Raw genomic sequence first — 19,017 nt, forward strand, 5'->3', positions numbered from 1 at the left:
TAGGGGCTCAATAAAAAACTTTTAATTACATTTTCAAAGATTTCGTACAGTGCAACAGTGAATATTCGCAGCTAATATCCTCAAGAGTCCATTTTTATCAAATGCTTAAGTTTTTCTTCCCAATGTCCCTCCAGTTTTTCCTGTCTTTTCTAGTTTTCTAAATTAGGTTACGGACCAAAGGGATAAAATTTCTGCTCTCCAGTTTTGGAAAAAACGGGCGCCCGCTGGCCCATCCTAGTCCCTGACGTTGGGGGAAAGTAGGGGTCGGGATGGGGGAGGTGCCTTTACCTTTACATGTATTATTTCTTTCAAATAAGCGGAAAGAAGAAAAGAGAAGCGACCGGAGAGGGAGAGATGTATACACCACACAAGAAAATGTAGTCAGGAGGAAGAAATCACCTAAGGCAGGAGAAGCAAGAACCTCTTGTGCTGTCCACACTCTGTCCCCAGTAAGGAAGGACCAAAGAGGAAAGACAATACGGAGCAAAAAGTCATGATAGTTTTCCTTGGGGGTGTCCTTGCTTCCCTTATATTGACAGTTCTTAATGTAGAGGTGAGGAGCAGAAAGATTCAAAGTGATCTGTGGGCTCCACCCTTCAGATGATTATGGACAAAAACTGGAGGGCTCTCTCAATAAAGTGCAGGAAGTGGGGGCCTGGCAGCATATTGCAAAGCCAGAACTCAGGAGGTGGAGGAGGATCAGGAGTTCAAGGGCATCCTCTGCTACAGAGTGAATCAAACCCAGCCTGTCTCAAAACAACTAATATGCTGAGACAAAAGTAAAGGGTTCCAAAGGGAAACAAATACAGACTACCATGAGTAGAAGAGTTAGTACAGAGGGAGGCGGGTCAGAGGACACGTAATACCCCGGAAGAAACGTGGAGCAGCAGTGAGAACCCATGAAGGCTTCAGTTTAGCTAGCACCTTCCAAATTGGCACCATGGCATTTCCCAAGGCATGAGGCCACTAGAAAAGGTTGAAAGCATCACCCAGGCCATCATCTTCCCATTCCACATGCTGTGCCTCTCTGCCTCCAGCACAGGCTTGGAGGCAGAGAGGCAGCTCCTGAAGGAGCTTCACCGATGTTGGGCAGTATGAGGCTGGTAACTGCAGTGGGCCTGGCCTTGGGTGCCTTTCTGACTGTTCTTTTTTTCTGTTGCCAGCACAGGGTACCATGACTGAGATGACACTTCACAACCACAGACAAGAAAAAACAAGGGACAGTTCATATTCCAGAGTCCCATTGTGAGGCCCCTGTTGTTCATCTGAGTGACAGGTATGTGTGTGACATCACTGCCTGGGGCTCAGAACCTCCACTGCTTGCCTCCTGGGCTTGGCTCAGCTGGCCTGAGGAGAGAACAGTGAGGAACACACACCCTCTCATTACTTTCCAAGCCAGTGGCTCTCTCAACCTGACTTCAGGGCAACGGTCCAAGTCCAGTGTCTTCCAGGAAGTCTGATCCGCTTAGAACTGTGCCCTCCACTGTAGCCCTCCTGGGCCATTGGAGGCCACAGTCCATTCTTGTCTTCAGGTTCCCAGACCTGAAGGGACAGGGAAGGGATAAAAGAATTGGGATCGATGTCCACAGTTTTTCCACTTCTTCAAGGAGTGGGTTCCAATAGCAGGCCTGATGCTGTCAGGGTTAGTTGCCTGGTTCACAGATGTCCAGCTATGGACACCAAGTAAAGCCGTGGCGTTCCTCCTAGTAACTACCTGCAGAGTGTTTGCTGCTCCCTTTGTCCCCCAAAAGGCAGGGCAAAGCAGAGTAGTCCAGCGGACAAACTCAGTCCCAAACTTAAAATAAGCAAGCATAAAAAAATATATCCTGGGGCAGGTGCTTAGAGCCTTGGCTTAAAGACTCAAGCGGAAAAAGCAGGGGACAAACAAACTCTCCAGCAGCTCTTCTCCAGGCCTGAGGGATGGCCACAGAGAAAGGGGGCACCAGTGAGGGGGCTAACAGGTCCCGTGGAGGTTGACCTTCAGGCCGTGACTAAGTAACAGGACCTAGTGAGGGGCCCAGATCTGCAGGAGAAATAAAATGGACTGGGAACAGGGAAGCCAGGCACAGAACCCTCTTCAGCAAGAGCAATCCGAAGTTTCTTCTCTTGTCCCAGATAGGCCACCTGGCTGGGAGCAGGACGGGTGTGTGGTGGTGGCATTCACAAGGGTACTCTCCTCCCTGCTCTACCCTGGCCCAGAAGAATGTGGGAAACTGTAGGCTCTCTGTCCCCCACTGGCTACCAGTGTCTTGAGTCCACCAGCTCTGGTCGGAGGCTGAGCTTCTTGAGGCTCTCGTAGCCCACCACAATGACGATGGTGGAGGGTGTCGCCGAGATGATTCGGGCGGAGAGGCCCTTCATGAGGCCCCAGGGCCCCTCTTCTGCCATCAGCTGTCTGAAGGTCAGGATGATGGAGCTCTTGCCTTCAACCTGGAAAAGTCACCACAGTGAGGCGCTACCAACTGTCTTCGGTCACATCTGCTCTGCTCACCCACAGTGTTTCAGGCTCAAGTGGGGACAGCACAGTGACTTCCTCTAAGCTCTGGCGACAGACTACCTGAGTTTACTTAACCCTTCCTACCCCAGTTTCCTCAAATAGAAAATGGTGATAATAGTCCCTGTGTCACGAGGCTGTTACAAGCAAGAAGAAAATAATACTTACAAATGCCAACAACAGAGCCAGGCATGGTGGCACACATCTTTAATCCCAGCACTGAGGAGGCAGAGGCAGGCAGACCTCTGTAAACTTGAGACCAACCTGGACTATCCAGTGAGTTCCAGGCCAGTTAGAGCTCTATGATGAAACCTTTCTCAAACAACAGACTGCCAATAGCGCTGTCTGGTAAGAGCATGCTCACTAAGTACCAGCTTTCCCTTCTCAGGCAAGCTATCCAGCTGTGAGTCTTTGGATTAGGTACTTCTCTGTCTCAGGAGGCTGCTTTCAATCCCTAGTAAGGCCCTCAGGCAGCTCTACCCATCCATGGCAGGCTCTGGTCATCTCAATCCCTCCCAGTTTCAGAGCTAGAAGCCTCCACTCTGTTCAGTGTTGGTCACACAGCCAGTAGCCAGGACATGGATATTTGCCCCCTTTTCTCAACAGTTCTATCTCCTTCCCCCTACTCCCAAATCACAGCTATAGAGCCCAGGTCAGATCACTTCTGTCAACGCAAGACAGACTCCTTATTCATACCCTCCCTGTCCAGTGCATCTTCTCAAGGTGATCCCAGCCCTGTTTGCCATGGCTCCCTACTCTACCCTGCCTTCCTCAGCATCTCCTCCACACCTTTGTCTCCTCTAGCATCTCATCTCATCACTTTGCTTCCACAAGCTCCGTCAGCCGTGTCAAAGGCATTTTCAGCTTGGCCCTAGACTCTGGCCTAGAAGCCCACAGAGCAGAGAACTGTCTTTTCCCTCGGACTGCCTCCTAAAATGCCTGGCAACATTAAGGGACAAATGGGGCCAGCCTTGGTTCTCCATGATAAAGACACCGGATGATGCAACTGCATCCCAGGCAAATGCCAATGTATTTATTTTCAAATGGTGGAAGAAGCACTCTTTCCTAGGGACAAAAAATCCCTATATCTGTTGCCCCTCTTTGGACACACTAGTGACACAAAAATACTTTGCCCCAAACTGTTAAGGTTCCTTTTCTTCCTTCCTATCCTCACCACATCCCAGTGATCCTTCTCGAATGTATCTTTTCTTGATTCTCCACCTTTCTAAATTACCCTAGTAACACATTAAAAGCCCCCTTGCTTTACACCGAAGACTTGATACAGCAAGACTTACCCTCTGCATATCATGATTCATATTCAGATCCTATTTCTTGGTGCTAGCTACTTGTCTTCAGAGCTGACTTTAGACAGGGATTACAATTTCTGGGCAGCACCACGAGTTGTCAGTGTTTTGAATGAGTCTACACAGTACAACCTGTGAAAGCTATTTAAAAACAGTCTCAGGCCAGCAACATGGCTCACTGCTTACCATCAAGCCTGGTGACATGAGTTCAATCCCCTGGAACCCACATGGCAGAAAGAGGAACCAAGCCGGGCGGTGGTGGCGCACGCCTTTAATCCCAGCACTCGGGAGGCAGAGGCAGGCGGATCTCTGTGAGTTCGAGGCCAGCCTGGGCTACAGCGCGAGATCCAGGAAAGGCGCAAAGCTACACAGAGAAACCCTGTCTCGAAAAACCAAAAAAAAAAAAAAAAGAAAGAGGAACCAACTACTGCAGGTTAACCTCAGACTGCTACACGTACATTATAGTGTGTATGTGCACACCCACCAAAAAACGAAACAAGCAAGCAAACAAAAACCCCCAGGAGTTTCACAGCTGGCATAGTGGCATGCACCTTTAATCCCAGTACTTGGAGGGTGGAGGCAAGAAAATCAAGAGTTCAAGGTCATCCTAAGCTACAGAGTGAGTTTGAAGGCAGCCTTGCTGAACTCTAAGACTTTGTCTCAAAATCAACAGAAGGCCAAATATGGAGGCACCTTCCTGTAATCTCAGCACTTAGAAGATCAGGAATTCAAGGGCAGCATCAGCTACAACAACTATGAGGTCAGACTGGACTCCATGACACCCTGTCTCAAAAACCAAACCAGAAGGAGCTGGGGAGCTCAGCTGGCTCAGGACTTGCTCAGCAAGACCAGCACTTCTAAAGCAGGCATGACAGGACCCCTCTAACCCAGTACTCTAGAGGTAGAGGAAGGTCAGGAGTTCAAGGCCGTCATCGGCGCTAGTTATAGAGCTCAAATCCAGCCTGGGATACACCAGAACCTGTCTTTAAGGGTGGAAAAAAAAAAAAGGACCAGCAAGATGCTCAGTGGGTAAAGGCTCCTGCTGCCAGGCCTGAGGACCTGAGTTTGATTCCCAGGGCCACAGAATGCAAGTAAAGGACTCGCCCACTCACACAAGTTTTCTTCTAGCTTCTGCTCATTCCATGTCAATCTCGTGTACACATGCATGCACACACAATAAATAAATGTAGTAATCTTGAATGGAAGAGGGACATTTTTGTCTCTCTTTCCATTTTTCTCAAGGGTCTTGCCTCCTCCTCCCTCCTCCCAGATCACGTTTGATTTTAGTTTCTCATTCTCTGGGAATTCAGAGCCTAGTGGAAAAAAAATCAGAGACTTTGGAAGTTAATATGAAACAATAATTCTAATCACCACAGTCTGCAAGGAGGGTGGCTTAGGGCCTAGGCTAATAGAGTATGGAACAGATTTCAACTGACGGCTAGAAGAAAGAAAGAATTCCCAGAGGCCGGGCAGGTAATGGGTAGAGACATACAAGGTGCAGACAGGGTAAGGAAAACAATCTGGACACTTTTAAGTGCTCAGCTGATATCTGCAAAGATAAGCACAAGAAGGGACTTGAATGGCCATAAGGCTGACTAGACATCAGGGTCATGGCACACTGAGGTCAAAGGGAAATTGGAGGCCTACAGCTCTTGCTTCTAATCTCCGAGTCAGGGTGGAGAGGTGACTGGGGAGGAGGCCAGTGTTACCTGCACACGGGTTCGGATGACATCCATGGGGTTGGTGAGGATGGAGGCAGTGGCCGCAGCCAGGGGCCCAGAGATGGCTTGGAAGACAATGTGGGGGCACTCCTGAGGACACAGGTACGACAGTCGCTCTGGAATCCAGGGAGAGACAACGCCTCAAGATACAAGGTACCATCCACCCGCCCTCACAATGCCTTTACAGCCAAGACAAGCCCTCAGCCCTCTGCCATCTTGGACCTATCTCTTTTGCGTCTCTGCATCTACCTGTATCCACCAAAAATTCATCGTGTATATCTCTGGAGCTTTCCAGATGCCATTCTGGACATATCATCCATTTTAAAAGGACAAGACTTAGAAAGGGATTTAAAAAACTCTTTGCAGGGCTGGAGAGATGGCTCAGAGGTTAAGAGCAATGGCTGTTCTTGCAGAGGTCCTGAGTTCAATTCCCAGCAAACACACGGTGGCTCACAACCGTCTGTAATGAGATTTGATACCCTCTTTCAGCATGCAGACAGAAAACTGTATACATAATAAATAAATCTTTAAAAAAACAAAACAAACAAAAAAACCCTCTTTACTTGGTGACTCCTTTCATCTGATAGACAGAAAATCATTTCTGGTGTAAAAACAAAAGCACATACTGCACGTTTCCTTATGTAGCATTCTAGTAGGTAACACTTAAAACCACATGATCAGCCAGGCAGGGCATGGTAGCTCCAGCCTGTAATCTTAGCACCCAGGAGACTGAGGCAGGATTGCTATGGGTTTGTTACCACATGGGCTGCAGAGTAAATCCCAGGCCAGCTCGAGCTTCAGTGTGAGGCCTTGTCTCAAACTATTAAAAAAATGTGACACTGATACCCAGTGGTCTCTATGGAAGGGACTGGGTGACTGGCATTACATACTGCAAACCTTTTCCTTTCAAAGTTCTTCACCCTTAGGGGGTTGGGGGAAGACAAGGTATCATGGACCCAGGCTGGCCTGGAACTCAGTATGAGGGTGAGGATGACCTCTGACCCTCCTGTCGTCACCTCCAAGTACTGGGATTATAGACAGGTGGCACCACAGCTGGTCTACACGGTGCCGGAGATGGCTCCCAGGACTTCAAGCATGCCAGGCAAGCACTCTACCCATTCAGCCACATTCTTAGCCCTTCAAAATTCATTTGGAAATTTTATGTAAATATTTTTACAAATATAAACAATTAATATTAAAATAGGAAGTCTTACCCTACAGTGAGGACCAGCTTATTCCAAGAAAGAAAAATGGCCAGGCGTGATGGAGCATGTCTTTAATCCCAGCACTTGGGAGGCAGAGACTGGCAGATCCCTGAGTTCAAGGCCAGTTTCAGGACATCCAGGGCTGCACAGAGAAACGGTCTCAAAAAACCAAACCAAACAAACAAAAGCTGCAGCCAGGCATGGTGATGCACTTAAAAGACAAAGGCCGGAGGGCTGGGGGGGGGGGGGGGGGCGTCTAAGGTCATCTTCAACTACAGAGCGAGTTCCAGGTCAACTCAGATTACACGAGACTCTGTCTCAAGAAAATCAAAAGGGGTTCAATTAGCAGAGTGCTCTCCTAGCATGCATGGAGCCTAGGATATACAGAGCCTAACATTCATGGAGCCTAGCATGTACAGAGCCTAGCATGCACGGAGCCTAGCATGTACAGAGCCTAGTATACATGGAGCCTAGAATGTACAGAGCCTAGGATGCATGGAGCCTAGCATGCATGAAGCCTAGGATGTACAGAGCCTAGCATGCATGGAGCCTAGCACGCATGGAGCCTATCATGTACAGAGCCTAGCATGCATGGAGCCTAGGATGCATGGAGCCTATCATGTACAGAGCCTAGCATGCATGGAGCCTAGGATGTACAGAGCCTAGCATGTACAGAGCCTAGCATGCATGGAGCCTAGCATGCATGGAGCCTAACATGCATGGAGCCTAGCATGCATGGAGCCTAGCATGCATGGAGCCCAGCATGTACAGAGCCTAGCATGCATGGAGCCTAGGATGCATGGAGCCTAGCATGTACAGAGCCTAGCATGCATGGAGCCTAGGATGCATGGAGCCTAACATGCATGGAGCCTAGGATGCATGGAGTCTAGCATGCACGGAGCTCTGGGTTTGATCCCCAGCACATAAAACCAGGCATGGTGGCATATAGCTAATTCCAGTACCCTGGAAGTAGACACAGGATCAGAAGTTCAAGGCTACACGAGAGTCTATCTAAAATTTTTTTTTTTAATAATTTATTTTTATTTTGTGTTCGTTGGTGTTTCACTTGCATGTATGTCTGTGTGAGGGTGTCAGAAGGCCAGGAACTGGAGTTACAGACAGTTGTGAGCCACCATGTGGGTGCTGGGAATTGAACCCCGGGTCCTCTGGAAGAGCAGCCAGTGCTCTCAACCACTGAGCCATCTCTCTGACCCAGAATCTATTTAAAAATAAAAATAAAAAATAAAAAAGCCAGGCATAGTGATGCATGCTTATAATTTTTATGAGGCCAACCATGTCTCCCAGAACAAGAACAAGAACACCAAGGCCTATTTTCTCATAGTGCCACTGGGAAGTATGCCTGCAAATAAATTCTCTGCCTTTCTCTCTTTTAAGGTAAAAGAGAGTTCATTTACTTAGTCAACAAAGATTCAGTGAGTACCATGGGTTGACCGCCCTGGGTCCTCAGATTCTGGCCCTCAGGAAGTACACATTCTAGTAGGAAAGAAGGGACAACAAACAAGTAAAAGGGAAAACCCAAAGCCCTGCAGAAGGTGCAGACTACAGCTCAAATCAAGTGGCAGAGGACGGCAGGGGATGCCGACGGAAGCAAGCTGTGACTGAGACACAGCACCAGAGACCACCTGGCGGTGGGATCTAAGCCGCATGTGCCTGGGGCCAAGAGCTCTCGGAGGACAACAGCTCTCCAAGACCAAGGCAGCGGCATGCCTGAGGGGCGCAGGGGCAGCAAGACTGGGATCGGAGCCGAACATCGGAAGGAGCAGTGAGTGAGATTCAGGTGAGTAACCAAGGGCCCTGAGGATTCTAGAATTCAGGCTTTTATGCTAAAACAGGAGGTCATAGACTAATAATCTCAAAGATTTCCTCCCAAGGGTTTCTCTTCTATGGCCAGTCACCAGTCCTTAGGAAGTCTTTCTCAGGTGCTTGGTGCTGGCAGTTTGTGGCTAGCGAGGTAAAGACTAGAGGAGAGGGAGGAGGGGCAGGGTTGGCAGAGCCAAAGCCACAGCTCCAGTCTCAGTCCACATGGCAGAATTCCGTAAGCCTGGCAGAGCCACCTCTTCCCCAGTTCCTAACTGTGTTTCTCCCCAAAGTCAAGCATGCCAACAGAAACAGGGTGATCTGGAGTCTGCCTCCCGGATGCCCTTTCTCTCCTGAAGAAGGCATTTTGTAATCATTAGACTGTAGCACTGAGATCCGCACTGCCTGCCTCCAGGGCCTGTATGCACGGGCCCAGGCATGCAAGTTGCATGGCATTGGGACCCGCACTTCCTGCCTCCGGGGCCTGTATGCATGGGCCCAGGCATGCACGCTGCACAGGATCCAGATTCCAACTCTAGTCCTGTACACATGGCACTTTCCTGGAGCTCACAGAGAGGATGGAGAGTGTTAAAGGGCAGGACAGGGTCCATGTCTTTCTTCCCTCTTCATTATTCGTTCAACAAATGTTTACCGAGCACCCTAATCTACAGACAGAATAAGTCCAGGCTGACTCTGTTTAACTATCTTCTGGCTAAGTGACTTTGGCCCCCAGTAATAAATGAATATTTATTTAATGTTTGAAAAATGCCAGGCATTATGATGAACACTAGACCCGTGCAGAGAAAGAAGAGCCACACATGTGGTGCACACCTTTAATCCCAGCACCTGGGAGACTCTACATAGCAAGTTCCTGGGGGTCTACATAGAGAGACCTCATCTCAAAAATAAAACAAACAAATAAAAACAGAGAAATATTGTCATGGATCTTCAGATTCTAATTAAGGAGCTAGAAGTTGGGGGTAAAATAACTGCCAACTCAAGTGTCAGGGACTAAAGGAGCTAAAACAGAAAACAGAGACAGCCCTCTTTCCAACAGGGTAAAGAAGTTCTCGCTGGGTGTGGTGGCACACATCTTTAATCCCAGCACTCGGGAGGCAGAGCCAGGCAGATCTCTGTGAGTTCGAGGCCAGCCTGGTCTACAGAGCGAGTACCAGGACACGCACCAAAACTACACAGAGAAACCCTGTCTCAAAAAACAAACAAAACAAAAAGTATGAAGAGGGGAGAGTGTGTGGCTCAGCTGGTAGAGCTTCCCTAGCAGAGATGAAACATCAGCTCTGATCCTGGCACTGCATAAACCACACGTGCTTCAAGCCTTTAATCCCAGCACCCAGGAGGGAGAGGGAGGAGGATTTGAAATTCAAGGTCAAGCAGCCTGGCCTACATATCTATCGGGCAAGCTAGGGCTATAAAACGAGGCCTTATCTCAGAAAGAAAAAGAAAACAAGGTCATCTTTAAGTACATAATGAGTTGGAGGCCATCGTGGGATACATGGTTGAGACCCTGTGTCAAAAACAAGCTGGGCCTGGTGACACGTGCCTGTCATCCCAGAGTGTGGATGGAAGGTGGAGGTTTGAAGTCATTCTTGTCTGCAGAGCAAGTTTAAGGCCAGCTTGGATAATATGAGACCCTGATTCAAATAAAAAAGCACTAGGTGGGTAGAGGCGGCAGGATCAGTAGTTTAAGGCCAGCCTGAGGTACATGAGTCCCAATCAAAAAAACAAAACAAAAACAAAAACAGCACACACAAACTTCAAGAACAAAGACAAAATTAGCTAAGTGTGGTGGTGTAAGCCTGTAATTCCAGCAGCAGAGGAGACAAAGGCAGGACCTCACCAAACAATAAAACGTAAGCTGGGCATCCCCTCCTGTACCCTAGTACTTTAGAGATTGAAGCAATAAAACTCCTGAGAGTTCAAGGTCAGCCTGAGCCACACACGGTGTTTCAGGCTAGCATGGGCTGTAGAATAAGACCCTATTTTAAAAACAATCAGTATCTAAGTTTTAAGGAGCCAGTGATGCTGTTCACTGGCCAAGCAGCTACTTACGTGGCAGGGTGCACGAAGCCTCGTGCTCAGTCCCTCGGACTACAGCCAGGGCCTTCAGTGCCCAGAGCCCCACAGTTAGAATGTCGGCTGAGACCTCTGGACAGCTTTGGCTGACAATGCTACAGAACGTGAGCATACAGGGAAACATAACTCTAAGTATTCATAAGATCAAGTGAGGCCAAAGGCCAGAGGCAGACTCCAGAGAAAACACCGTCCTGGAACTTGCTTTTCTACAGTGCTCGGGATTAAACCTCGGGACCCGTGCACGCTAGCCAAGCTCTCTCCTCAACTGAGCTACGTGCCCAGCTTTCCTAAGTGCCTGCTGAGGTAATCCTTATGAGCACTTGTGGAGAGTGAGTTCAAAGCCAGTCTAGGTTAAGCAGGGAGACCCTGTCTCCCAAAAACAGAACAAACATTGATTACCAGAATGTACTCCCAAAGGGTCAGGGTAACAGTACAGGGTTCGTTTTACCACAGTCTAGATGAAATACTGTGGGAAGTAGAAGAAACAGAGCTAGGGAAACTAGGGTTCAGCTGGGCTTGCCAGCATGCACCTGTGACCCCAGCACTCAGTGGGGCTAATGTGACCCCCTCTCTATACTCATCTCCACTTTAAAAACACGCAGAAACAACAATATCCCTGCCCCATCAGTAAGAGCCCCCCCCCCCCCCCCCCCCCCCCCCCCCCCCCCCCCCCCCCCCCCCCCCCCCCCCCCGCCCAGGCCCTGCTTACCTGCATAGAAGTGATAAAAGGGCCACCATACAGCACTGTTTGGGATATATGTTAGCAGTGAGGCCACGTAGCCTCGGTAGAAGCCTCGAAGCCCATCAGCCCGCAGGATTTGTCTGATGATGTCCTTAGTTTGGCCAAAGGCAATTACCCCTTGTCCCTCCAGGTTCCCACGAACTTGGAAGCGACCCATTTTCTCACCCTTGCGCTGCATCATCAGGTGCTGGGAGACAACATCAATGGGCACCGTGATGCTCTGGGCCACGAGGGAGGCAGAGCCCCCGGCCACCAGTGACTTGACTGTGTTACTCTGACTATAGTCAGCTACAAACTTCCGGGTCAGCTCATAGGTGGTGACATAGCACTGGCCAGAGAAGAGCGTGAAGGTGTTGACCAGAAAACCTCGGTAGAGGCCAGTCACTCCATCTGCTCGGAGGATCTTGACGAAGGCATCAAAGGTCCCGTGGTAGAGGCTCTTGCCCTTCTGAACCTGCAGCCGAGTACGGATGAGGGTGAATGGGTACATGCTAACCCGGATCATCATGGTCATTGCCACACCAAACACATAGAACTTCTTCTTGTCTAGGTGTTCCCACTCGATGATCTGGATGTTTCGCTTGTCCTCCATTGTGCCTGAAGACCTGGGATTTGGGCAGGCAGGGGGAGGTGAGGAAGATCAGAACTCCATTTCTTTTCCCTCCTGCCTAGGCTTCAAAGTCACCTTCTCAGGCTGTATCTCTTAGGACCCTCGCCTCAGCAAGGCCTACCCTTCAAACAGTCTGGTTCTGTCCATACACAACCCAGGGCAGCCCCTCTGCACTTCTGTCCTGACCAGTCTTTCCAACTCAGAGTCCTTCCTCCAGAAATCATTCCTCACCACATGACAAGGCTAGACCACCCTCACCTCAGCCCCCACTCAGCTTGTAGGGACTGTCCATTCTGAATTTTGTCTCTGCCAAGGTCTTGGCATCAGAGTCCTGAACACGGATCACTCTCTGTCTTACTTGCCTGGGCATGCTTAGGATGCTGTGGACAATCCATCTACCTGGAATCAAGGCCTACATGGCTAATGGGATGTCACAAAGTGACAGAGAGGAGGCTCCTGGTTCCTCTGAAGAAGCACCCACCTGTTCATCTCCAGTGTGAGTCACCTTACTAACATTTGCTGCCTGCTTACCTCAATTCTGCCCCCTACACTGGCTGCTCTGACCACCCCTGCCCTACCCTCACCATAATGTATATTTTTCTCTAGTCTATATTAGAAGAAAGTGTAGGGAAGAACACAGGCAAGGATTTCACATTACACGGCATTCCCCAACCACCTCCCCACTCTCCAGGGAAAGGAGTCTAAAAGTCAGGAACAGGCCAAAGGTCAGAGTCCTCTTTGGCCATTAGCTAACCCCAGAAAGAGTAAAGAACCACCTGAGCTGGTTTCCCTTCAGGGTAGAAAGCGACAGGACCTGCTGGAATCTGGGCTGCCAACCCTAGGTGTGCAAACAACAAACAACAACAAAACATCCCTGGAAAATGAGCAAACTGAAGCCTGTATAACAGGTCCAATGTAACCAGCCCCGAGTCACGCAGCTGCTCAGCAGCAAGGAGACAAGACAGAAGCCAAGATCTCGACTCCACTATGCCTCCAGTGCCGTGCGAGTTCTTGAAGAGCTCAACACAGTTTTCTCAAAACTAAGTCCTCCCATGGGAGGTGGTGTGCATGGTCTCCCGACCGCCAGTTCTCAGCTTTATTCCAGGGAGAGCTGGGGCTGCCTCCTCTTTCTCGGTGTTCTCGTGGACTGACTGAGCTGATTGGCTGAGCAGGCATGTGGTCATCAGAAGATAAACAGCAGGGCTCACGCTGGGGCTCCTGCTGGGCATGCACAAACTGCATGCAGTACAGGGCAGAAGGGCAGAGCAAGGAAGGATTCTGTTCCAAGACCTGCTCTCATGGGCACCTTCTTCACCTATGAAGATAAGGCCGCCTGGGCAGGCATTTCTAATGAGCAATCCTAAGGCAGGCCCCACTGCTCCATGTCCCCTCTGGCCTTCATCTCTCACATGTGTCAGTCCCTCTAATTCCTCTGAAGGGAGCCACAGTTCCCCAAGGCAGGTAATTTCCACCAATGTCGGTAACAGGAGGAGCCACTAAAGGTCACGACTCAGTCAATAAAGCACCATATTAGAAGGCTAAGAGGGCGTTACACCCTTGGAAAAGGAGAAGTTTCTCCCCTAAAAGTAGGATCTCAGCTTGCTCACTGTCACCTAACTCCCAGACGTCCCGCTGAAATATCTGTTTCTCCTGTTTCATCTGCTGGAAAATCCTCTTTGCAGAAATCTGAACACAAACATTCTTCAGCCTTCCTTTCTCCTGGTTCCGCCAGTCCAACGTCTTCGTGGCCCTCTGTCAAACCCCTGTTTGTGTACTTGATGACAATTCTGGACTCTCTGGCCCCTTTATAACTGTGCATGGGGCTGGGGATGTAGCTCAGTTGACCGAGTGGCTGCCTAGCATGTACCAGGCCCTAAATTCAGTCCCCAGCATGGCATTAAAAAAAAACCAGGTGTGGTGGCTACAGCTCTAGCATCTGGGAGGCAGAGGCAGAAGAGGATGACAAGTCTATAGTCATCCTTGACTATACAGCAAGTCCAAAGCCAGCCAGGGTTACAAGAATCCCTGCTTTAAAAACAAAACAAAGCGTTGTGAATTATTAAGTCCTTTCTGTGCATCCCAATGGCTAACCCAGATTCGGGAGCATTTTATACTGCAAGTTACCACATAAAATGAAAGACAAACCAGTATGCTCATCTGTCACCTCCACTCTGCTCACATACATAAAATTCACAACTAGACTATTCACTTGGTTTTGCTGTTGCTGCTGTTTTTGCTGTTTGTTTTGTATGGGTCTCACGTGGCCCATGCTGGCCTTGAATCCTCCTGTCTTTACCACTTCCTAAATGCTGGGATTACAGACGGGTGCCACCATACTCTTGTCCAGTTTATTTGGCGCTGGGATCAAGCCTAGGGCTTCCTGCATGTTATGCAAACATTCTACCAACTGAGCCAGATCTTAGGCCTTGGAGCTACTAACTGTGAAAGGATTTTGTTCACAGTAAAGTATTCTCTTCGTGCACTAAGTTCTATTGAGCAGTGATGCTCTAAGTCCTCGACACCCACAGTGATCCACAGATCAGCAGCATGGGCATTACCTGGAGTTGCCTATTACAAGAGCAGAACCAGGTGTGGTAGCACATGCTTGTCACTTCAGCCCAAGGGGGCTGAGGCAAGAGAAACGGGAGTTCAAAGTCAGCCTGGGTTACACAGCACGACTCTGTCTTGCTGGGGGAAGGGGATTTCAGGCCATACCTTGTCTTACACCTGCTGATTAAGAAATAACACTGACATCTCTAGGTGGTTTACATGTATCGTCCAAGTGTGGGAAGCACTGCATTAATTCCTAGAGATTGCCAGTTTTATGAGAATTATAACTATTCTTGGAGTCCAAGATCCCTAGGACTAGGTTAGAAGCCCTCTGACTCACACAATAATGACCAATTGGTCCATTCCAATCTTTTCTGTCGACCACTCCCACCACATCAGGTTACTTTGTGCTGATCAACTCCTGACCAGACACCCAGGGGGCTGCAGTTCTTAGACAGAAACGAATACTAACCAGCTTCCTCCCTTCTTTCTGCCCTCTCTGCTGCACCAGGCTCTGCATTCTGGGAGCTGTCACCCACTTGAACGTGAACGCACTATCCTGGAACACCTGTCCCGCTCACTATTCATTGCCCTTCCCTAGGTCCTGGCGATGTCTCCTCCCACTTCCAGACAGCCTCCTCCCTCCGGCACGGTGAGATTCCCACCCAGTCTTCCTTGGTCTTCAATATAGGTTTCCACGTGATCCCTCATCACAGACACCACATGACAATCCCCTCCACATACTCCACGTGACACCCTCCTTTATGCACCTTCGGTCCGGCTCTGGCACGGCGAACTCAGGGTCCTTGGGTATGCCCCTTGCCATGCTTCTCTAGTCGTCAGCCTCTCATGCTCCTATGTCAGGAAGAGATGCCTCTCCGGACTTGCCTTTCGTAGCCAAAACTGCAGGACGGCTTCCCATGGCGATGAAGCCCCGCAAAGCAGACATCCGCTGCCTCCTAAACAAGTCGGTCCTTAGGTACCGCAGATCCCTCAAGGCACCCAAGCACCGTTGTCGCTTACCTTCTCAGATCCCGGCGGTTCGGCCGCGTCTGAGAAATCCAGGCCTGAACTTCTAGAACGCAGTCCGCGCACTACCCTCCATTCCCAGCAGCAGCCAGACTCGGTTCGCATCTTCCTCCATCTCGGCTGGGATCCTGGTACTGCCGGAACCGGAAACCGGGATGCTGTCATTCCCGCCCACTGTGAAGTAGCTATAATTCCACCAATGGCATTCTCAGCCTTTGAGCCTCCCTCTAGGAGCGCCTCTTCGGCCATCTTGGATTAGGGAAGTAGCCACGCCTTCTTTAGCTTCATATACCCTCAAGCCTGTTGCGCATGCGTGTCCCGCTAGGGACCTTCGTAATTGGCTGACACAGAAACCAAGAGTCCGAAGTAGCTGCTCCCTCTCTTTCTCTCTTCCTTTCCCTTACTTTTTCTTCCTTCTTCTCGTTTCTTTTTTCTTCTCTTTTTTATTTTCCTTTCTTTCTGGGACAGGTATTGCTATGAAAGCCTGTCTGACCTCCAACTTGTTAATCCCCCTGCCTCGGATTTCCAAGGGCTGCGATCACAGACCTGCTTCTCCACGCCTGGTTTCCGGAGCTCTTCTTGACAATACAGTTAAAATGAGGCACCTTTTAGAATTTGATTTTCAGTAGAGAGAGGAAAGAAATCTAATCGTTAATTTTTCCGTACCCATTCTCATTTTCGGGGCCCAAACAGTAGAGGTCAAAGTGCAGCGGGCATTGGTATAGGAACGCAAACTGGAGAAACAGGGAACTGACTCCAGCTCTGGGGGTGGTTTCACCCATATGTAGTTTTTTGTTTTTTTTTTTTTTAAGATTTATTTATTTATTATGTATACAGTGTTCTGTTTGTATTATCCCAGCAGGCCAGAAGAGGGCGCCAGATCTCATTACAGATGGTTGTGAGCCACCATGTGGTTGCTGGGAATTGAACTCAGGACCCCTGGAAGAACAGCCAGTGTTCTTAACCTCGGAGCCATCTCTCCAGCCCCATATGTTGGTTTTTAAAAGTTGTTACTTTTATTCTATGCTGGTTAGTGGGTTTTTGTTTCTTTGTTTGTTTTTGTTTTGTTTTGTTTATTCTTTTGTCAGCCTGACACTGGCTAGACTCATCTGGGAAGAGGGAATGGCAACTGAGTAATTGCTTTCAGTGAACTGGCCTGTAAGCCAGTAGGTTGGCGTTTTATTGGTTAATGATTGATGTGGAAAGGCAGTCCACAGTGGGTTGTGCTACCCTTGGGCAGGCTGAATGTGAGCCTGAGGAGAAAGGCACCATGTAGTAACTCAGTCTCTGCTTCAGTTCTGGCCTCTTGGTTCCTGCCTTGAGTTCCCTTCATTGTGAACTATAACTTTTAAGATGAAGAAAATCCGGGCTGGAGAGATGACTCAGAGGTCAAGAGCACAGAGGCTGCTCGTCTAGAGGTACTAAGTTCAATTCCCAGCAACCACATGGTGACTCACAACCATCTGTAATGAGATCTGGTGCCCTCTTCTGGCCTGCAGGCAGAACACTGTATATATAATAAATAAATATATCTGAAAAAAAGATTAAGAAAATCCTGGTTGGGTGTGCTTGCACATGCCTTTAGTTCCAGCACTTAGTAGGCAAAGGCAGAAGGATCCCTATGAGTTCAAAGCCAGCCTAGTATACATAGTGAGTTCCAGGACTACATAGTATAAACCAAAAAGGAAAAGTAAAGAAATAAACCCTTACCCAAGTCGCTTTTGGTTTTTTTGTTTGTTTGTTTCTTTTTGTTGTTGTTGTTTTTTGTTTGTATCTTTTTGTTGTTTGTTTGTTTGTTTGTTTGTTTCGAGACAGGGTTTCTCTGTGTAGCTTTGGTGCCTGTCCTGGATCTCGCTCTGTAGCCCAGGCTGGCCTTGAACTCACAGAGATTTGCCTGGCTCTGCCTCCTGAGTGCTGGGACTAAAGGTGTGCGCCACTACAACCCGGCGGTTTTGGTTTTTGAAGCAAGGTTTCTCTGTGTAGTCCTGGCTGTCCTAGAACTCACCGAGATCCTGCCTCTGCCTCCCAAGGGCTGGGATTAAAGGCGTGCGCCACCACTGCCCGGCCCAAGTTGCTTTTGGTCATGTTTATCACAACCGAAAGCAAACTAGGACACCGTCTTCCATTTTTATTTTTGTTTTGGATTTCACTGATACATAAATGTGTGGAATTTGAATGTATTAATTAATGGGTTAATTTGTTTTGTCTTGAGATGGGGTCTCACACTTGTAGCCCAATCTATTTTGAGACTTATTGTGGTCCTAGGGTGACCTCAGACTTACAGCAGTGATCCTGCCTCATTTTTACATGTTCTGGGATCACAGGCATGAGCCACCATGATGACCTTTGAACATATTTTTTTGTTTTTTTGTTTTGTTTTGTTTTTATGAGACAGGGTTTCTCTGTGTAATAGCCTTGGCTGTCCTGGAACTCTGTAGACTAGGCTGGTCTCGAACTCAGAGATCTGCCTGCCTCTGCTTGCCAAGTACTGGGATTAAAGGCAGGCACCACCACTGTCCGGCAACCTTGAATTTTTTTTTCTTTCTTTTTTTTTTTTTTTTGACTACTCAGATATTTATTTTATTATTTTTTTATTTATTTAATGCCGAATGCTGTTTATTGAAGGATTGAATTTTTTAATACATGTTTTTTATAGTATAATCACATCATTTCATCCCTCTGGCTTCCTTGCCCCGACCCTCCCGTGTTCCCACCTTGTTGTCATTCAAATCCATTGACTCTTTTTCTTTTCTTTTCTTTTTTTCTTTTTTTAGTTTTTCGAGACAGGGTTTCTCTGTGTAGCTTTGCGCCTTTTCTGGGACTCACTTGGTAGCCCAGGCTGGCCTCGAACTCACAGAGATCCGCCTGGCTCTGCCTCCCGAGTGCTGGGATTAAAGGCGTGCACCACCACCGCCCGGGCTCTCTTCTCTTTTTAAAACACATTTCCTGTGTTCCAGTGGATGACCGCATAACTGTAAACATATGGGCAGCACCAATTGGACTTAGCAGGTTATCAAAAAAGAGGACATGTCGTTGAAAGGGGGCCATATTGGGAGCAATTTAGGAAAAGCTGGATAGAGAAATGGGGGTAGATATGATTATATTGTATAAAATTCTCAAGAATAAAGAAAAATTAACAAGAAAGCAATTTAGTTCTGTGGTTGGCTTGAATATATTGATTTAAAAAAAAAAAAAAAAACCTCCAAATCACCAATAATGTGTTGGCATCACCTTAAGGAATTTAAGTACTTCTGTGATGGCTAAAGAAACTCCATTTTGCCAGGTGGTGGTGGCCATGCCTTTAATCTCAGCAGAGGCAGGCAGATCTCTGAATTCAAGGCCAGCCTGGTTTATAGAGTGAGTTCCAGGACAGCCAGGGCTACACAGAGAAACCCTGTCTCGAACTACACCCCCTCCAAAAATGAAACTCCATTTTATGCTAGACATCCA

At 48.4% G+C, this 19,017-nt stretch overlaps 1 protein-coding gene across 4 annotated transcripts; it reads right to left on the reverse strand.

The window, feature by feature from the left end:
- Nucleotides 1–4: 4 nt before the first annotated feature.
- Slc25a44 (solute carrier family 25 member 44) lies at nucleotides 5–15,709 on the reverse strand. 4 transcript variants are annotated; one of them, XM_052730780.1, is made up of 5 exons: nucleotides 15,562–15,707; nucleotides 15,309–15,497; nucleotides 11,346–11,983; nucleotides 5,508–5,635; nucleotides 5–2,430 (listed from the first exon to the last, which is right to left on the reverse strand). In XM_052730780.1, the coding sequence occupies exons 2-5, from the start codon at nucleotides 15,362–15,364 to the stop codon at nucleotides 2,239–2,241; spliced, it is 1,014 nt and encodes a 337-aa protein (XP_052586740.1). In that variant the 5' UTR covers nucleotides 15,365–15,497; nucleotides 15,562–15,707; the 3' UTR covers nucleotides 5–2,238. The 4 variants fall into 4 exon arrangements, with proteins under 4 accessions (XP_052586740.1, XP_052586741.1, XP_052586739.1 ...); XM_052730781.1 differs by lacking the exon at nucleotides 15,309–15,497; XM_052730779.1 differs by having other exon boundaries at nucleotides 15,309–15,707.
- Between the last annotated feature and the right edge of the window lie 3,308 nt (nucleotides 15,710–19,017).

The sequence above is a fragment of the Peromyscus californicus genome, unplaced genomic scaffold, assembly GCF_007827085.1.
Source record: "Peromyscus californicus insignis strain IS unplaced genomic scaffold, ASM782708v3 Scaffold_9__1_contigs__length_137607984, whole genome shotgun sequence".
Lineage (NCBI taxonomy): Eukaryota > Metazoa > Chordata > Mammalia > Rodentia > Cricetidae > Peromyscus > Peromyscus californicus.

Excerpts from the sequence above, each read along its gene's own strand:
- Slc25a44 (XM_052730780.1), bottom strand. The coding sequence starts at position 15,364 with ATGGCAAGGGGCATACCCAAGGACCCTGAGTTCGCCGTGCCAGAGCCG. Across the intron at positions 5,636-11,345 it reads CTTTTATCACTTCTATGCAG|AGCGACTGTCGTACCTGTGT; the intron begins GTAAGCAGGGCC and ends CCTGGATTCCAG. Across the intron at positions 2,431-5,507 it reads TCATCCGAACCCGTGTGCAG|GTTGAAGGCAAGAGCTCCAT; the intron begins GTAACACTGGCC and ends TGACTTTTCCAG.